Below are 18,055 nucleotides of genomic sequence, written 5' to 3' on the forward strand. Positions count from 1 at the left end.
TTGCAGGTTTCCGGTTCGAATACCTTTTGGCACGTGGGCCAGAACGGTCCGAAGTGTGGCAACTTTCCAATCGATCGTTTTGCTGGCATGCCAGGACGTTACAGTGGATGTATGTCTGTTAAATAATCAAATGACAAATACTAGTTATGCTCAATGACTCCGTGGCTGGAGCTTTATTACTCACTATACTAAAATCAGTCTTGAAAGCAAGAGAATAATTAAGCAGAGCGGTGAAAGTTTAGGTGTGAATTTTTCTTCAATTTGTCTCCATCATCGTAGAGGGAGAAAATTGAATAAAATTGCACCTCAAATTCAGTGTTATACACATAAAATCGAAATATTTTCACCGTTCCATTTATCTATTGTCATACCAGAATTTCTTTGGCTTAAACTTTTGCAATTTTATGTGGTAGAATAGGTTGAAGAAGGAGTTTGTTTGCAACAGTCAAGTTTAACGTTAAACTTGGATTAATCTCCCCCGCCCACCGCCCCCCCCCCCCCTTACTCTGGGTCTGCAAAACCAGTGCAATCTTCGACTACACAGACATAAAGGGAGTTCATATTTTTCCACCAACAATCTCAACAACAAACAACCCAAATAGTACCAAATAAAGACCATCGTGAAGGTGTGGATCTTTCTCTGGACAACAGTCGCCATTTCCCTAATCTTATTCATCCATATTCAAAACTATAGAGATGATGCCCACTTACCACAGACCATCACACATCCACCATACAGACCCATAAATCTATTGTTGCAGAGCAAGTTGATAATGGAAATAAGTGCTGAAAGATTCTCACCAACTCTGTAACGCGACTGAATTGGAAAGCCCTGAGGGAAAACGCCTTCACCGTCGAGATGTCAATATCATAGATTTCCACATTTCTCGATACAGCCAATCTGCATAAATGTTGATTAAAGATGACAAGGCTTGGTAAAATGCGTACAGTTCACGATGTAAAACGTGTTACAGTAATCATTTTCATGATGAATACATTAATGATGAGCTATGTTTTTATAATTATACAGAACGGTTTAATCATAGAGGTACTCTAATAGCTTCATGGTTTAATAAACTCTTGGAAATGTGTACCCGCTTTCCTCATCAAATTTCTTCACGGTAATCACGAATCTTGCTCAAGAGCTTTCACTTGCAAGACCTATATTAATTTGAGAAGATGTTCAAAAGCTTATAGATGAACGATTGAAAATGTAGAGTTTGAATACTTTATTTACACGTAATTAAGAGATGTTTAGGAAACATTGATCACTTTCACAGTACATTAAAGTCATTTCGTATGGTATTGTCCCAAACAAAAGTGACTTTCATGTACAGCCTCAAAGATTTTCCGAGGGTGTCCAGAGTCTTGCATAACATACAAAATAATAGATGAGCAGATCCAAAGACGCAGTAATCGTATAAAGGTTGTTGAAGTGTTTGGATGCAATGCTGCTATAAAAGAACTGATGTCCAATCTAAAGCATCACAAGGCGGCGTACAAAGGGAAAAAACTCGTATTGCGTAAGAGGGCTATCACTGCTCCCCTAAACTTACCCACTTTCTATCAGATCTCGGTAACTCCGATCTGCTGGGTTCGGAGAAGGCGTCTCCCAGCAACGCTCGTTGAGGATGTAAAGATTCCTCATGGATGCGATTGTTGTGCCGAGGTAGATGGTATCGCCTTCAAACACCTTGGTAGTTTTCATTCATCGGACAATTGATATGAAAAGCACTCGAGATAATTCCTTGGCACAAGTGTATCAATATGAAAAGCTGCTAATTCACTCATCTTTAGAGGCTAAAGGTACCTCGTGTAAAATCTCTACAATATCAGTACTGAGTACCCTGGAGCAACATGTCACAGAAGTCACAAAACGTACTGCTCGCTCATTAGTGATTGGCGAAAAAGTGTTTTCGAAAGCATCAATCGTTTGATTACGAATTGAATAATATAAAGTACAATCTTCATCACACACTATACTAACAAACATTGGAATATTTTGCTCGAATTAATTTCCCTTTAAATAATCATGTTCTCTTGATCTGAACAAATGAAATTATCGCCTGCATGAGCCGCTTATAATTTGGATGTTCATCACCATATACACTGTGATCATGGCACTGACTCGTGATAATTGCAATGAAATACAAGGACGGGTGATGTAGGATACCTGTTGTGGGGGAGCCGGTTCCGGCAGAGCTACGTCGAAATTTTGACTGGTGAATTGTCGAATGGAAATGGTGAAATTGCCATGGCCAAACGCCTCTGTGAACATGGTGAAGACTGATAGAGATGACTGGGCGATGTATGAGGTGTGGACGAGTTGTCTGCGCCTCACCGTGCAATTGACGACGAAGCTCTGCATAACCCCGCTCACATCCTCAATCTCATTCGTGAAGAAAAAGTTCTCCTCGTCACTCTGAATACAAAAAATATATTCGTGTCAGGGTTATGAAGGTCTCCTTAAATAAGGACTGCATGTGATATCGATACACAGAGCATGTCTGAACCAATGGTCTATAACTTGTCACCCTCTTTTATTCATGCTGCAGGTCAGATCAAGGTCAGATGAAATGACATGGGGTCAACATCCATCCCTGTCTATAGAAATCGTAAACAGATTATCTGAGTTTTCTTATACACGTTGTCCTTCCTGCAATGTATAAGAATATGTGTTGTTTTGTTTACAGCACTGAATGATTAGGATATTCACATTTCAACACACAGCGCATTGACAAGAACAAATTCAGGGAAAGACGTTACATTTCCACGACTGCAGTTTATGTAATTTGGGGTCTGGTAGTTTCCATCTCACATTACAGGCAGCGATGGAATGACAATAACATGGAAGATTCACTATAACTGGGTTAATTCAAGACCAGACGGTTCAATTCTTTGGACAGACAGTTAAAGATGAAGAGTAGCATGAATGAAAACGTTCACCTTGGCAGAATAAGTAGTAATTACTAGAATTTGTTTTGTCTTGTTACAATAAAAGAGATGCCTGATAATCAAATTCAAATTCAAATTCAAACTTTAATTTTCACCTTTTTTTTCAACGGAATGTACAAGAAACAATATGATAAATTTGACATGCGAGTCGTTGATAATAAACATAGCCAGACAGGGACAAGAACGTGTTCTTGTCTGCATGTTAAGTACAAAAAGAAACATACTCTATTTAAACACTCTGTGAAAAAAAAAGTGGATGTACCAACTCAAAAGACTATGCTTGTATCACGTGGGTACCTCTGAGGGAAAGGGGGAAATAAGGGGGGGGGGTGAAAAGCTTACAACTACAAAGAGTGCGGGAGACTGGGAAAGTCGGGAATAGAAAAAAAAAGGAAAGCAAAAGTGTGAAAAAAAGGAACAGAAAATAGGGAGAAGAGGAAGAGAGAGACAGAAAGAAAAACCTAAATTATTTTGATGCATACACCAAGAGTCAAAGCCCACAGAGACAATTTGCCAAGCGTTTTCGAGAATGATACAGAGCTGCTTTCCATCGGAACAGACTGTATTAACCGTGAGAACGCGTATGGAATACAAAAATACCATACGCAGTAAAAATGGTCGATGCCTCTCCAAGAGAACGCAGCCTATAGTGAACAAGAGGAGATAATGCCATGCTTACGAAATACATTAAATTTATTCGGTTGCTTTATAAAACTTCAAAAGAAACATCTTCAATCTCTTTTAAAAAGAATTCAGTGACGGTGCATTTTTCAGGTCCATGGGAAGGGAGTTCCATAACCTTGGACCTGCATAAATGAAACTCTGATGAGCAAGCACGGTTCTTAATAAAGGTAAATGAAATTCATTTGACTGTGTGGTTGGATATCCATGGTATGTCCGGTTACGCATAACATGGAGTTAAAAATAAACGGGAGGCAGTTATTATTATAAGTATACATAAATTGCCCTAGTTGAAATAAAAACAAATCTTTAATTCTCAGAATCTTATTATCAAAAAACAAAGGATCTGTTGGAGAATATGGAAAGGTGTTACAAATAATGCGAAGAGCCTTCTTTTGTAACAGTAGAACCCTATCCAATTATAAATGATGGGTGTTTCCCCATACTAAAATTCCATAATTTGGGTAATATCAAAGATGAATACAATGTAAAACAACGAATGTTGAGGAACAACGAACAAATGTTGAGGAATAGACAATTTTAGTCAATTAATAATCTACACGAGTCTTGTCAAATACTTTTTGGTCGGTACATGTTACTGCCAGACTTTATCATATTTACCGCTATGCGCGTTCCACACTCTTCGAAAGATGTTGAAAGGGTGACGTAGTCAGAGTTGAAAGCGTAACCATAGCAACGAGAATCGGAAAACCGAATTTGGCTAGGAGCTGAGATTCGGTAACTTTCCCTTTTGAGGAGTATTTCCATTCTGCCGTTGTCACACGAGACTTTCGGAGCTGCCAGTGAGAAGGGAGAGAAAAAATAGAATTAATGGTACATAGAGACAAAGAATGACATGAAATCCAGCAGTCACGATATTTCACAAAACATAACAAAATCACCTAGTAGTACTGATTAATGTTTCACGAAGAAGTTGATGTGCTACTTATGATAATTTGTAATGACGTGTATGAATACCAAGATAACAAAGTGGTTCTCTCTGATTACCTTCGAATTGGTCATCGCAGGGTCCGAAATGGACGTCATCCACTCCTATGACGCTACGCTCTGGAGTACCGACCACGCCTTCGAAGATGAAATGTCCCTCACCCAGCCCAGAGGTTACCACCCTAGCTAGTTTCCAAAACGCTCCCTGGTCACCCCGCTTCAGCCAGATGAGCTTGGAAAAACTTTGATTGGTGAAGTAGAGTTTGAGAAAGGAGTGGCTGGAGACCCCCGGCATGATGAAGGCGAACCGTAAACAGGTGGCAGTTGTGCTTACAGTGTTGGTATAAGGACTTGTGAAGTTAGCTCGAGCACCAGTATCCTGTGTTGTGCCGTTGATGAACATACTGTAATCTCCTAGCAGAGAAAGATAGTACAATGAAGGAGTTAATGAATGCTATGAATCGCAGATAGTTTCTTCGATCCGGTAGCTAGTCAAACCATGCACCCTTAACCACAACCTAACTGATTATACCTCCCTTCCCACGTCTCTGATGGCGAACGATAAACACGATATAGAGCCTGCACTTTCCTTCGTTAAAATTCTTTGTAGTATAAAAGAAAGACAATTCAATCGGTTTCAATGGCTCATGGGAAGAATGCTCAGAATCTGGAATTCCGGAACACCAGAAAATCAATTCCTCTGGCGCTCTGAAAAGAAAAAAAAAGCAATTCTTTCTTCAGGAATACCAGCTGTTGCTCAGGTGCAATGTGTCCCATGGTAATGTTATTTCAGTCCAACTATTGTTTAGCAAAAAAAAAAAAAAAAAAAAAAAAAAAAAAAGCTGCTGAAAACTGCTTATCCAATGAAGGCGAGCCAATGGAGTAAAATGGAGTCAAAAGGGGCCTGAGCTTTCGATCCTAGCAGAATCTTCGTCAGAGGCAAAATGACCAAAAGGTCATTTTGCCTCTGACAAAGATTCTGCTAAGATCGAAAGCTCAGCCCCCTTTTGACTCCATCCAACTATTGTTTCGTAGGTTTATTCGGTAACCAAAAAACAGTGATGGCTGAAATAAACTTGGCATTTCCTCTTACCAATAGACGGACCATTCTCTGAATGTCTACTGACGTTACGTGGCAGTCTCAGCCAATCAAAATCGTCCTGAAAAGCCTGACTCCACCCACAAAGATTGGAGCCAAAGTTGTCGAAATCACAAGCCCATTGTGATGGATCTGTAGAAAAAGAATAATGTCACTCAGCATAGGAAAGGTGTAGATCTTGTAACGTTATAGTATACGTGACGTATGTAGTTGGCTTTAGACATTTTGGGGCCGTTGGACCAAAGAAGTAATGGTAATAACCTGCTGAGATAAAGTGAACCAAAACTTGACGAAGTCGTTTCACTGATAACTTCATATGACATTATTTGACTGCCTAATGAATTGCTAGACGAGAAATGTGAAAATATAATCCTGTTTCTTGTACGGTAAGACTCATGTATATTAAAGCAGTTATTTTTTTGAAGAGTTACTAAAAACATTCTGACAACACGAAGACATTCACTCACAGGCCCATACAGAAAACAGAATCTCTGTTACATTGGCTTTGGTGTTAAACTCGAGCTATTCCTTATTGTGGAATCCATGACAACAAAGAAGGCGTAAAAACTTGTCAGAGAATCTGAAGTAGGCCCATAATCAATAACTAAAGATGATCCCTTCTAAACTAACGCGCGAATACGTTGATAAAACCCGTTTACAAAGTCTGACCTTTTAGAGACGAGACCACACAAATATCATAGGCATTGGAGAATGTCCGAGGACCGACGAACCGGACTGCTCGTGAAGTCTCGTTCATGATTGCTATGACGTCACGGGATGTTTCAGTCAAGTATATATCTCCATTGTGCCAGGTGAGTCCATAGAAACCACTTCTGGTCAGTAACAGGGTCCTTTCGCCACTCAATAAATCCAGAGATTCGATCCTGTTGGCTCCTTCATCATGCCAGTACATTTTCGTTCCTATACATGTAAGCCCGGACAAGAAGGAGGTAAATTACAGTGACACCATCCTGTATACGACAAATACCGGTAGGGGTACTCTTAGCTTATCTTTCTGCTAAAGTAAATAATAATTTATGTATATATATATATATATATATATATATATATAGTATATATATATATATATATATATATATATATATATATAGTGTGTGTGTGTGTGTGTGTGTTTCTATAATATATATATAATATTATCATATATGAAGAGCTTGCTTCCAAAAGGCGCTAAATCCAAAGAAAAATGATAGATTTAGCGACTTTTGGAAGCAAGCTCTTCATATATTATTATATATATAGACATAAAGAACTGTCTACAACTTTGTTGCGCACTGAACACCATAGGAACACTGCGGTGAAGAGGATACAGATCTGGGGTCCGTTTCATTACTTTTCGCTCGTAAGACACACTGAGACTTCATGAAATGGATTTGAAAGTATCACCCATGTGAGAGAATTTGGAAATTCGGAGATTTATTTTAATACTTTTATTATTATTACTTCATGAAACGGACCCCTGGATTGTAAGCAGGATACCAAGGGTTCACAGCCAGTTCCCTTCTAATAAGGAAGCATGTTTTACCCTCTTTGATCCCTCCTGACTGGCCAAGCTGGTGTGTAAATAGGTATCTATTGTAACAATAATGTAAAAATGGCATGTCATTCGAGGAGAAATCTTAAAGATAAGTACGCTATATAGATAGATAGAAAGATAGACAGACACTAAAAAAAATAAGGGCATGGCCTAGTATCTCAATATATTTCCGGTCTATCCTCCATAGCGCAACAGGTAAGAAAAGGAAATCTGCGTGAAATTCATTTCAATTAACTTTTATGGTCACACCAAAGTGCCCGGATGCTACATGCAGATGGAGGAGAGAGAGGTAACGGAAGTCGCTGAACTTAGCAATACGCCTGAGAGCCTGACCTGTTTATGTCCAATGTCCACACAGATAGTGTGTGATTGTGTACGCGCAAATATGACATACCGCAGTAATTATCATAAGTCATATTTATGCAAATACATTATGCAATACTTGGATGACATTGAGTTGTTTGATATTGTAGAAAAACAATGCTGTACAAACCTTCGCTGTTAAAAGCGAGGCCACGAATGTAAGTGATTCGAGTGTCGACAACGTTCTCGGGTTCAGCGTTGAGGGCGTCTATGCTTATCCTTTGAATGGCTCCTGATGGGCTTTGGACTCCCCAGTAAAGTTCTCTGGAAGACAGCAAACCAAAACTTACTCACTTTCACAATAATTTGAGTCTCAAATGGACACTATCCATCAGCGCTAAGACATTCCGAGGCTAAGTTCTTTCACCCCACTGGGCACTAGACCAAAAATTCTACCCTTCGTAATTTATTGTTGTAAATCATAATTGACGTTATTCCTTTAAGAATAAGATTTTTATATTTTCCTGTTTAGGAGTGAAACTTTATGCCATTGTTAAAACTTGCTATGACCTCAATTAAATGAATCAAATAATTCACTTATCTTTTTTATACTGTTAGCATAAAGTAAAATCTTCTACAGTGAGTAAAGTCCTACGGACCCACCTTCTTATAGGATTAATGGTAACTCCGTATGGTCGCCTTTGTGGTAAAGAAACTAAAGTTCTTCTTCCAGATCCATCGTAATTCACTACGGCTATCTTGCCAGGAGAGGTGTAGTAATCACTCCAGTATACCTTGGACTCGCTGGGATCGACTGCCACTCCGTAAGGTTCTGAAAAAAAATCCAGAAAAATCATCATGTTATATATCTACTTATGCAGAACTATAAACTAGTATCAAGATTTATGTCATATAAAATGAAGTACAACCACTGTGACAACAGTAATAGATCTTTAAACAACTTAACAATGAAGACGTTTCATGCATTGTTATGCTGGCATGGTTTATCGCATTTTTGTAAGAGAAATGACGAATACACACACAATCATCATCATCATCATCATCACATACACAACTGCTAATGATGATTTCACCCCATGCTAATTCAATTAAAGGACAGGCACCCGGATATCTATAGAAAGTTGGACAGCAGGAGATTTTCACATTTTCACACCTCTCAGAAGAGTATACAGTTTGTACACTCAATTATTAAACTATTTGTTATTGCACCCTTGAATGAAAAAGGAGAAAAAAATAACACCAAAATCGAAACGTAAAGTTTGGCGAATTTTGTGGCCATGTCACCTCTTATGTCTGTGGAAACAATGATAGAAGCGTCTGATCCGTCGAGGCGAGAGCTCTGTATTCGTCCTGGATTCCCCCCGTACGTCCAGAAGAGAAGTTGGTGAACAGGGTCATAGTCCACACTCCACACGTAACCAGGGTTCCAGAGAGGGAGTGCGGTATACGAGATGTCCCTGATGTTAGAGGCGTATATTGCTCGTCTACTGTAATCCCCTACCAGCATGAACTCATCTACACATCAGTGAGACGGATCAGTGTAGGAAAGACGAGGAAACAGAATGCAAGCATGTTAGGTGAAGGAAATGACAGTTATTCTAGTTATTTCATGTATCATTTTGCAGATAGGGAGCAACAAGTGCTTGGATTTGCACCTTGTATAGACAAACGTGCAATGCATACACGCGATAAAAAACTTGGGATAACAATCATTATTTCGGGTATTATGTATGATATATACTCGACCAAAAAAGTAAGTTCCCCCTAGCATTTTTGGATATATCTCAAATAGTATTTGACCGATTTTCATAATTCAAACGGGAATGGATAGGGAATTTTATTAGTCATAACATGACTGGCATATCATTGCCACCATATATCATTATTGTGTGAAAAATGCGTTTTATGTCAAAATGCATGGGAACAAAAGTTGCACTTAAGGTTATACTTATGAAGTATATTGTGTACATTTCCTATGCAAGTTAGCGAATGACCTTTTTAAATTGTAATGTAATTCTCAGGAATTTCTTTAGGTACAATGTGCTCCCCAATTAAACAGATGTTATGCATGCTTTTTATTATAAAAAAAATAGGTCTTTTCAAATGAAAATGTTGGTCGAAGCCATGTGCTTTTTAATTCCAGCTTGGGTTGATCACATTAACGTGCTTATGGCCATTTTGCATCATGCCGCGTCTGCAATTTTTTGAAAGAGGGAGAGCTGGGGTTCTGGTTAAGGAGGTGGCCAGGAGACTAGGGGATTCGCCCAATGCCATAAGGAAACTTAGAGCAAAGTTTCAGGAAACTGGAGAGGTCAAAGATCTGATTGTTTGATTCTACCAGTTAATGCAAATCACTAAAGTGAAACTTTTTTTGCATGCATTTTGACATAAAATGCATTTTTTTTCTCACATCAATAATGATATCTGGTGGCAATGATATGCCATTCATGTTATGAGTAATAAAATTCCCTATCCATTCCCGTTTGAATTTCCAATTATGAAAATCGGTAAAATACTTTTTGAAATATATTCAAAAATGCTTGGGGGAACTTACTTTTTTGGTTGAGTGTAAAAAAAGTGCCATTCTGAACACGACACGACGAAAAATGGAAGAACTCGAAAATTCATGAAACTAAATATGTTGAAAACTCAAACAAAACATGAACAGAGATGGGCATGAGGAGACTACATCTACAAGCTCTGCTTATTTAGTCCTCTCCATTTCCAACAACTTTGATTCGGTATTTGACATACAAGTCACAACATTTATTCTATTTCAGTTTATTTCCTAATAATTTAATTGATTCAATCGTTATACTGTGTTTTTTTTTTGTCATTTAAACGTATTCAAATGATCTATTGCAATGACATTTTTTCTTTAAAATGAAATAAACGAAATGAAATGAAAGAGAAAATATAGTGGTCTAATGTTAATTGCCAGCTGCTTTGCTCCCACCATAATCGGAAGAAAATATAAAGAGGGGGAGAGGTGTAGAGGGATAAATAGAATGTCGAAGTGCTTGATTCGTACTCAGGTCACATGATTATCTTACCTCCCAAACTCCATCGCAAGTTCCCTGGTGGGTTGTCATTTCGTGCAGATAAAGAATAGACGTGTGGAGAGAGGGAGAGAGAGGAACATAGAACGTCAGAAGGAGACTTGTGTATCACCCCTAAATGTAATATCAACGCTAAATGTAATATCGACCCTAAATGTAATACACCTTAAAGCCCAAACAAAGTTCTGGTACGCCTGCAAAAGTTGTCAAATTTCGCTCCCAAATGTGAACGTATGCTTAGGAAATGTGCAGGATAACGATGTTATTTATATAATATTGGATGGCCTTGAGATTAATACAAGGAAATATTTTGCTTAGCGAGTCCAATATTTCCTTGTATTAATCGAAAATAGGACATTCAATATCATCATTATTATCCTACAGAGGATTTTAGCAAAGAATGTTTTCACTCAGGCCTACCCTTTCTGTCTCCGACTCCGAGTGCTGTTCCTACTGTGTAGTGATCCTGACATGGGGTATGGTACATGTACACTCTTCAGTGCAAGTTAATCCACTTCAGTCTCTGATAAAACAGTGATCTATGTATCCAAGGTAGCCGTCATGTTACTGTTTAGCTAATTAAGACCAGAATTAGATGTATTTGTATCCGAGATCTGAGAAAGAATTCACGTCATATCTATACCGTAGATCGTGAAAGATCGAATTAGGCTACTACTACCACAACTAGTCCTACTGTGCTGTATATAACGTATTGTACACACGTACGTACATGTACAGTAACTGTAATGACATCGCGCATGCAAATGCAAGCGCAGCGGCGGTGGCCGGCTACATTATATCGCGCGCGGGCTATCTAGCAGTAGCGCTGAGCATGCAGAGCTGCAGATCAATCGTCGCCTTGCGCCTGCATGCACAAAAAAATGCAACTTGTTTTCATCAAACCTAAATTTAACTTCCTGTTATGAAAGTGATATTTTGAAAAATTGTGTGAAAAACAATTTCAACTAATTGATATATGAAATGTGTTTGTATAAACACAGAATTTTAGAAGAAACGATATTCTAGTTAATTCGTGATTGACCAATCACAGATGTTTTTACTTCTTATTTCAGGTCATCTCGTATATATCTCAACCAATCACGGTGCAGTTTATTAAAACTTTGGGGAATCCCCCTCTTGCCGTCCAATATTTTAAATATTGGTCGCCTCGGCAAAAAATATTGGTCGAGTTCAACAAACTTTTTAAGTAGGTTGGAGGTTATGAGGTGCGTCGACAAAATAACACTTGTATTTGGGCTCTAAAAATCCTCTGTATAGATAATAATACCATGGATGGGTAACGACGAAAATGCGAAATATTAACCAAAAAGGTTCAGTCTCAGATGTTTACCCGAATGGGGTCAGGCTAAACTCGGACTCGGGGATAACTCGGCTTCGCTTTAACGGTGGGGATGAGTTGTAATGGTTGTCCCTCTGTTTGTACAGTGTTGTCCTATGGGAGCGGCCTGTATAAATTAGCGCTTCGTGTTCTGGCTACTCGCAGTAATGGTCCGAGTTGTTACAACGCGCGCATCAAAAACCTCTTTTGCGCGCATGCAAATGTGCGCCTATCAAGCGCCTCTAAAACAATCAAAGGCGCTTGATAAACAATAACAAAAACTCCACAGGACCGCGCGTCTCAGCAACTGAGGAGCGCGCGCTGTCATTTTTGTTTTGTTTTGTACAGGATTACGTTAGCACGCACTTTCCTGTCCATTCAGTTAGGCCTCATTTGGTATTATGCAGTGGCCAGTGGAATGTGGCGATCACTTACTGCGTGCGAATTGTCTGAAGTAGGGTCGAATTTTTCCCGAGACCGAGTTAGTCTGGAGCCTTCTGGAATAAAAGTCGGTTTTCCTACTATTATCATTTTTCTCAAAATACTCCAAACCGACTCATCATTCCGGCAAACCGCGTCAGCCAGGTAAGTTTCTTAGTGGACTCTTTCGATATATTGCAAGCAAAAATGAAATGGTGCGAGACGGGTTCTCAAGCACTTACCGAAACTTAGTTATTCACTTTAACCCTAAATGTAATAACAACCCTAAATGTAATACATTTTAACGCTAAATGTAATAATCGAGTCAACCCTAAATGTAATACATTTTAACCCTAAATATAATAACTGGAGACAACCCTAAATGTAATACATGTCAACCCTACATGTAATATCGACCCTAAATGTAATACATGTCAACCTTAAATGTAATATCAACCCTAAATGTAATACTTTTTAACCCTAAATGTAATATCGACCCTAAATGTAATACATCTTAAAGGTATTAGCCCACATTTGTAAACCTGCAGCAAATTGGTCTCATAGTTTAGCATGGAGTTTGGTTATGATTGCAGTAACACCTGTACAAAATTTCGTTCCAATTAGTCCATTACTTCATAAAAATAATGAAAATGCACCGTATGCATGCGTATAACGCTCGCTAGCTCCGGTCCACGTACGTACTACATGCATGCGATACATGTGTAAGTTACATGTACGTAGCTAGCCCGCGCTCGTAATTCGATTTTGGGTCGGGTTTGACCCGGTCTGAAAATTGATTTTAAAACGATGATTTTCTCTCTTTTATCGAATGGTATAGACAAAGAGCAACAGGTGAGGTATGTTACTGTTATAACTTGTATTTGAAGTCATATTGGACCTGTTTTATGCAGTTTTGATTTTCGTGGGTTTGCAAATGTGGGCTAATACCTTTAACCCTAAATGTAATATCGACCCTAAATGTAATACACCTTAACCCTAAATGTAATAACAACTCTAAATGAAATACATTTCAACCCTAAATGTAATATCGACCCTAAATGTAATAGGGGCCTATATCTTAACGCTAAATGTAATATCGACCCTAAATGTAATACATCTTAACGCTAAATGTAATAACAACCCTAAATGTAATACATTTTAACGCTAAATGTAATAACGATCCTAAATGTAATTCATGTCAACTGTTAATATGATACATCTTGACGCTTAATGCAATTACCACCCTAAATGTAAAAACCTCATTATAGAGAGTGTAACCAACGCAGAATATCGGGCAAAAGGTCAGGGGGTATATGAAAGGGATATGACGCAACTTCTTATAGCACTCTTGAAAGAGCAGCAATAGCTGCTTAGATTTGTTTTTGTTGTTTACTCAGGTAAAGATCACGCAGTCTTATTAATTCCTTTGTTTGCTGCAAAGTTAATTAGGTATATTCGACATAGTTGTTCTTTTTAATCTATACCTTTATCATACAATCACATAAACATTTTGTATTCCAATCTTCATTCAGTGTTCACGTTTTGTTTAAAGTTTTGATGAAAAAGAAAAAAAAATGGGCAAAAATTCTTTGCAAGGAAATTCTGAACATGAATAATATTGCTAGAAAAAAAAACATATACCTACTGATGAAACGGGATGATAAAGCGAGTAGATTGAGAAAATTAGAAATTAGAAAGATTTAGAAAGATTTCGCAAATTTTTTGACGAACCATCATTATCTATGTAATGTTTTCAATGACGAAATATCTGTCACACATTGACATGGCAGCAAATCACTGTCCGAAATATTAGCCTCATGACATTGTTCACGACTCCTGGTAATCACGACTATACTTACACGAAACTGGGACAATAATTGGTCTTGGGGAGGGTACACGAAATAAATTTAAAAATGCCAGTAAAGCAAAAAGAAATAAATGTCCTTTTTATCATCTTTGAGTCACCATTTATATAATGACTTTCCTATGATATATGAATGTATGAGTAAGGCAAACTGACTTAACTTTTGCCCATTTTTTTTTCTTTTTCAACAAAACTCTAAGCAATAATGAACACTGAATAAAGATTGGAATACAAAATGTTTATGTGATAGCATGATAAAGCTAATAGATTTAAGAACTATGTCACATGGACCTAATTAACTTTGCAGCAAACGATAGATTTAATAAGACTGTGTGATTTTTACCTAGGTAAACAACAAAAACAAGTCTAACCAACTATTATCATTCTTTAAGAGTGCGAGAGAAAGTTGCGTCATATCTCCTTCGTATACCCTCTGACATTTTGCCCGATATTCTGCGTTGCTTACCCTCTCTATAATCAGGTGTATACATTTAAGGTCGTAATTACATTAAGCGTTGACTATATTATGTTGATAGGGTTGACATGAATTACATTAAGGATTGTTATTACATTTAGCGTTAAAATGTATTACATTTAGGGTTGTTATTACATTTAGCGTTAAGATGTATTACATTTAGGGTCGGTATTACATTTAGCATTAAGATGTATTACATTTAGGGTCGGTATTACATTTAGGGTTGAAATGTATTACATTTTGGGTTATTACATTTAGGGTTGAGGTGTATTACATTTAGGGTCGTTATTACATTTAGGGTTGAAAATGCATTACATTTAGGGTTGTTATTACATTTAGGGTTAAGGTGTATTACATTTAGGGTCGATATTACATCTAGGGTTAAGATGTATTACATTTAGGGTCGATATTACATTTAGGGTTAAAAAGTATTACATTTAGGGTCGATATTACATTTAAGGTTGACATGTATTACATTTAGGGTCGATATTACATTTAGGGTTGACATGTATTACATTTAGGGTTGTCTCCGGTTATTACATTTAGGGTTAAAATGTATTACATTTAGGGTTGACTCGATTATTACATTTAGCGTTAAAATGTATTACATTTAGGGTTGTTATTACATTTAGGGTTAAGGTGTATTACATTTAGGGTCGATATTACATTTAGCGTTGATATTACATTTAGGGGTGATACAACTTGTTCTTTTGTACTAGGCTCTGTGTGGTATCATTGCACTTTACATGAGAAATTTACCCGTGTTGAGGAAGTAACGTTCTCCTGCATTTTAGCAACAGTATAATGACTGCTTGATAACACAATAAATCACCTGCAGGTTTCTCTTAATAGTCGACAGGTTCTTAAATTTGATTTACAGTTGAGTCTTTAATCTTTCAATGGGACTTCCTTCATGAAGTAGAAATCACTGTGCGAACGACAGGGACATGTTGTCCGTACGTTGAGTAAATTATTACATGGCGTAAAAAGGAGAATTACATGTATTCCTTTAAGAAAGGCAAAACAGAACTTCACACACAAATCGGAAGAGTCCTACAACCACATTACGACACGATAATATCAGTAAGGTGCCTTAGGAAGCCCCTAAAGGATGAATTACAGCTCATGACAATATTTAAAACCTGATAAATCCTTTGAACAGATTCAGTTAAACGTCTGTTTTATCAGTCTTTTCGTCTTTTCTTCTTTGTGACATATTAATATCTAACTGGCAATTATCTCATCCAGAGTACTCCACGATACCCATACTCACCGGTCAAGGGATATCATGAACTAAGAAAACAAAGAGAGAAAAGCTAAGAAACGGACAACGCCTCTTACACGCTGAAACCTATTTTACAGGACCATTTTTTTTTTTTTTTTTTTTTTTTGGAAAGCGCGAGTCAAAAAAATAATCTATCATGTATCCACTCATCTCTCCATTGATTTTGCCACGTCTGCATGGAAAAACATCAGCAAGCACTTGGATGATGTACACTCAGTAATAAAACTAGTCACGTAAAAAAAAAATAAATCCATGATCGATATACACGTATTATTATCTCATAGCACCCAATTTTAGGAAAAACCTTACAACTGCCATATGAACGGCTGGTTTAACGTTTCAAAGTCATAAAAATATATCAGGTCTCATAATATTTGTATCTAACATCTCTTTCTCCCAAATAAACTGTATATAAAAGAAACTAAGAATCTTAGAATAATAACTTATGATTCGATTAATCAGTTTGCGCTGATGTACGAAATACTGATTAAAAAGATTACAGCCTTTTGCAGCAAAGTAACACGATACTTACCTTGAATGCATGGACTACGGAGGAGTAGAAAGAGGAAAGTTGTGGCAAAGACTGGTGTAAACATGTCAACTATGCCGTCTTCTTCTCAACACTGATGAGTCGTTAATTTTATCAACTTCAAATGACCAGTAGATATCCCGATGTTCACCGATGTGTCTCTTCGCATAAACTGATTTGCTGCTCGCAGTATTTTGTAAACTGATAATGAGGTTGGTGGAGGCGACCTCGATGAACGACGATACTTCTTGTTGAGATGTGCAAAGACAATCTGCTACTTTTGACGAAGGGCGCAGGTCTTTATGGTTCTCATCCCACAGAGCTTCTGAGTTTAGTGCGGATGGGTAGGTATGGAACGCCATGTGTTGTAAAAGTAGGAGATATCAAACTACTGATCACGAGGTGTTTGCTCTGTGCAAACAACAGAAAACTACTGATAAGAGGTCTCCACTCTGCACGAGTAAAGGAAAACCTCTGATTAATAGGTTTTGTTTGTTTGTTTGTTTGTTTGTTAATCTGCACCTACGGCGCGAAACCTTTGATTAGCAGTTTCAACTCCGTTTCATTGCTGTTCAGAGGTTGTTGGGTTTTTTTTTTTCTTATTGCTCGGGCAAAGTATAATTTATACTACTGATCAGAGCGTCTTCTTTGCTCAGTAGTTTTGCGTTGTTCGCGCAAAGTTAGAAGCAATGATCAAATTCTTATATTTTTCTTGTAAAGTGAAAACCGCTGATCAGTAGTTTTTCTTTTGCTAGCAAAGTGCAAAAGCCTCTGATCAGTTAATATAGTCTCTCCCGCGTAGCTTAAGTTAGACATAAGGATCACTTTTCCGTCGTCGTCGTCGGCGTCAATGATTTGGAGTACCCTTTCTAATTTTCCACGGCTTTTACTATGACCATGAAACTCACACCACATGTAAATTACCTAAAGGTCCCGGTCAGGTTCGAAATGGGAGAGGTCGGACAAGGTCAAATGTCAAAATATCAATGAACTTGCCCTGATTAGCACTGTATTCATACTAGGTGTTACAAAAAACATTTCCCACTTTTGATCCTTAATAGTTCAAAAACTATATATCAGATAACACTGACATTGATAAGAGCAATAGCTGAATAGTGTACAATTTTGTTGGCGGTAATTAAAATATGATAGCATAAATCAGTTTCATTGAATTCAAGATTTAGTTCTAAGTTTTCAGATTTTGCTCTGTTTTTCAACCCTCTGTATACAAAATTATAATTTTGCACACGGGTCAATTGGTGTATATGGGAGTGTATGGTTAACACCGTGACAATGGTCCTGAACAATGGCCAGGATTGGAATGGTCTATTACATATTCATGAGAAATTCCACTTTCATAGCTGGTCTTTATTCATCCTATAATGAGTGTATGCAAGCACATGAAAACATGTGGTTATATTTTTTCATGTGCATGCATTTTACCTTTCACCATGAATTCAGACTAGCAGTGCCCCGGGCAATCGGGGTCATCCCACGAGACCGACACCCACGAGTCATACGG

At 37.7% G+C, this 18,055-nt stretch overlaps 1 protein-coding gene and 1 long non-coding RNA gene across 2 annotated transcripts; both read right to left on the reverse strand.

Moving 5' to 3' along the window:
- Positions 1–63: 63 nt before the first annotated feature.
- On the reverse strand, positions 64–836 carry LOC139714164 (uncharacterized). Its single transcript, XR_011709686.1, has 2 exons — positions 802–836; positions 64–115 (listed from the first exon to the last, which is right to left on the reverse strand). It is a non-coding gene; the product is annotated as an uncharacterized lncRNA (long non-coding RNA).
- Positions 837–4,206: 3,370 nt separating this feature from the next.
- Positions 4,207–16,713, reverse strand: LOC139714165 (uncharacterized). The gene is made up of 9 exons (XM_071625883.1): positions 16,537–16,713; positions 10,616–10,639; positions 8,847–9,077; positions 8,205–8,373; positions 7,732–7,865; positions 6,353–6,604; positions 5,678–5,815; positions 4,645–4,998; positions 4,207–4,433 (listed from the first exon to the last, which is right to left on the reverse strand). The coding sequence occupies exons 1-9, from the start codon at positions 16,598–16,600 to the stop codon at positions 4,207–4,209; spliced, it is 1,593 nt and encodes a 530-aa protein (XP_071481984.1). The 5' UTR covers positions 16,601–16,713.
- Between the last annotated feature and the right edge of the window lie 1,342 nt (positions 16,714–18,055).

This window comes from Diadema antillarum, unplaced genomic scaffold (genome assembly GCF_040938485.1).
Source record: "Diadema antillarum isolate AM-2024a unplaced genomic scaffold, OU_Dant_1.0 seq00002182_RagTag, whole genome shotgun sequence".
Classification (NCBI taxonomy): Eukaryota; Metazoa; Echinodermata; class Echinoidea; order Diadematoida; family Diadematidae; genus Diadema; species Diadema antillarum.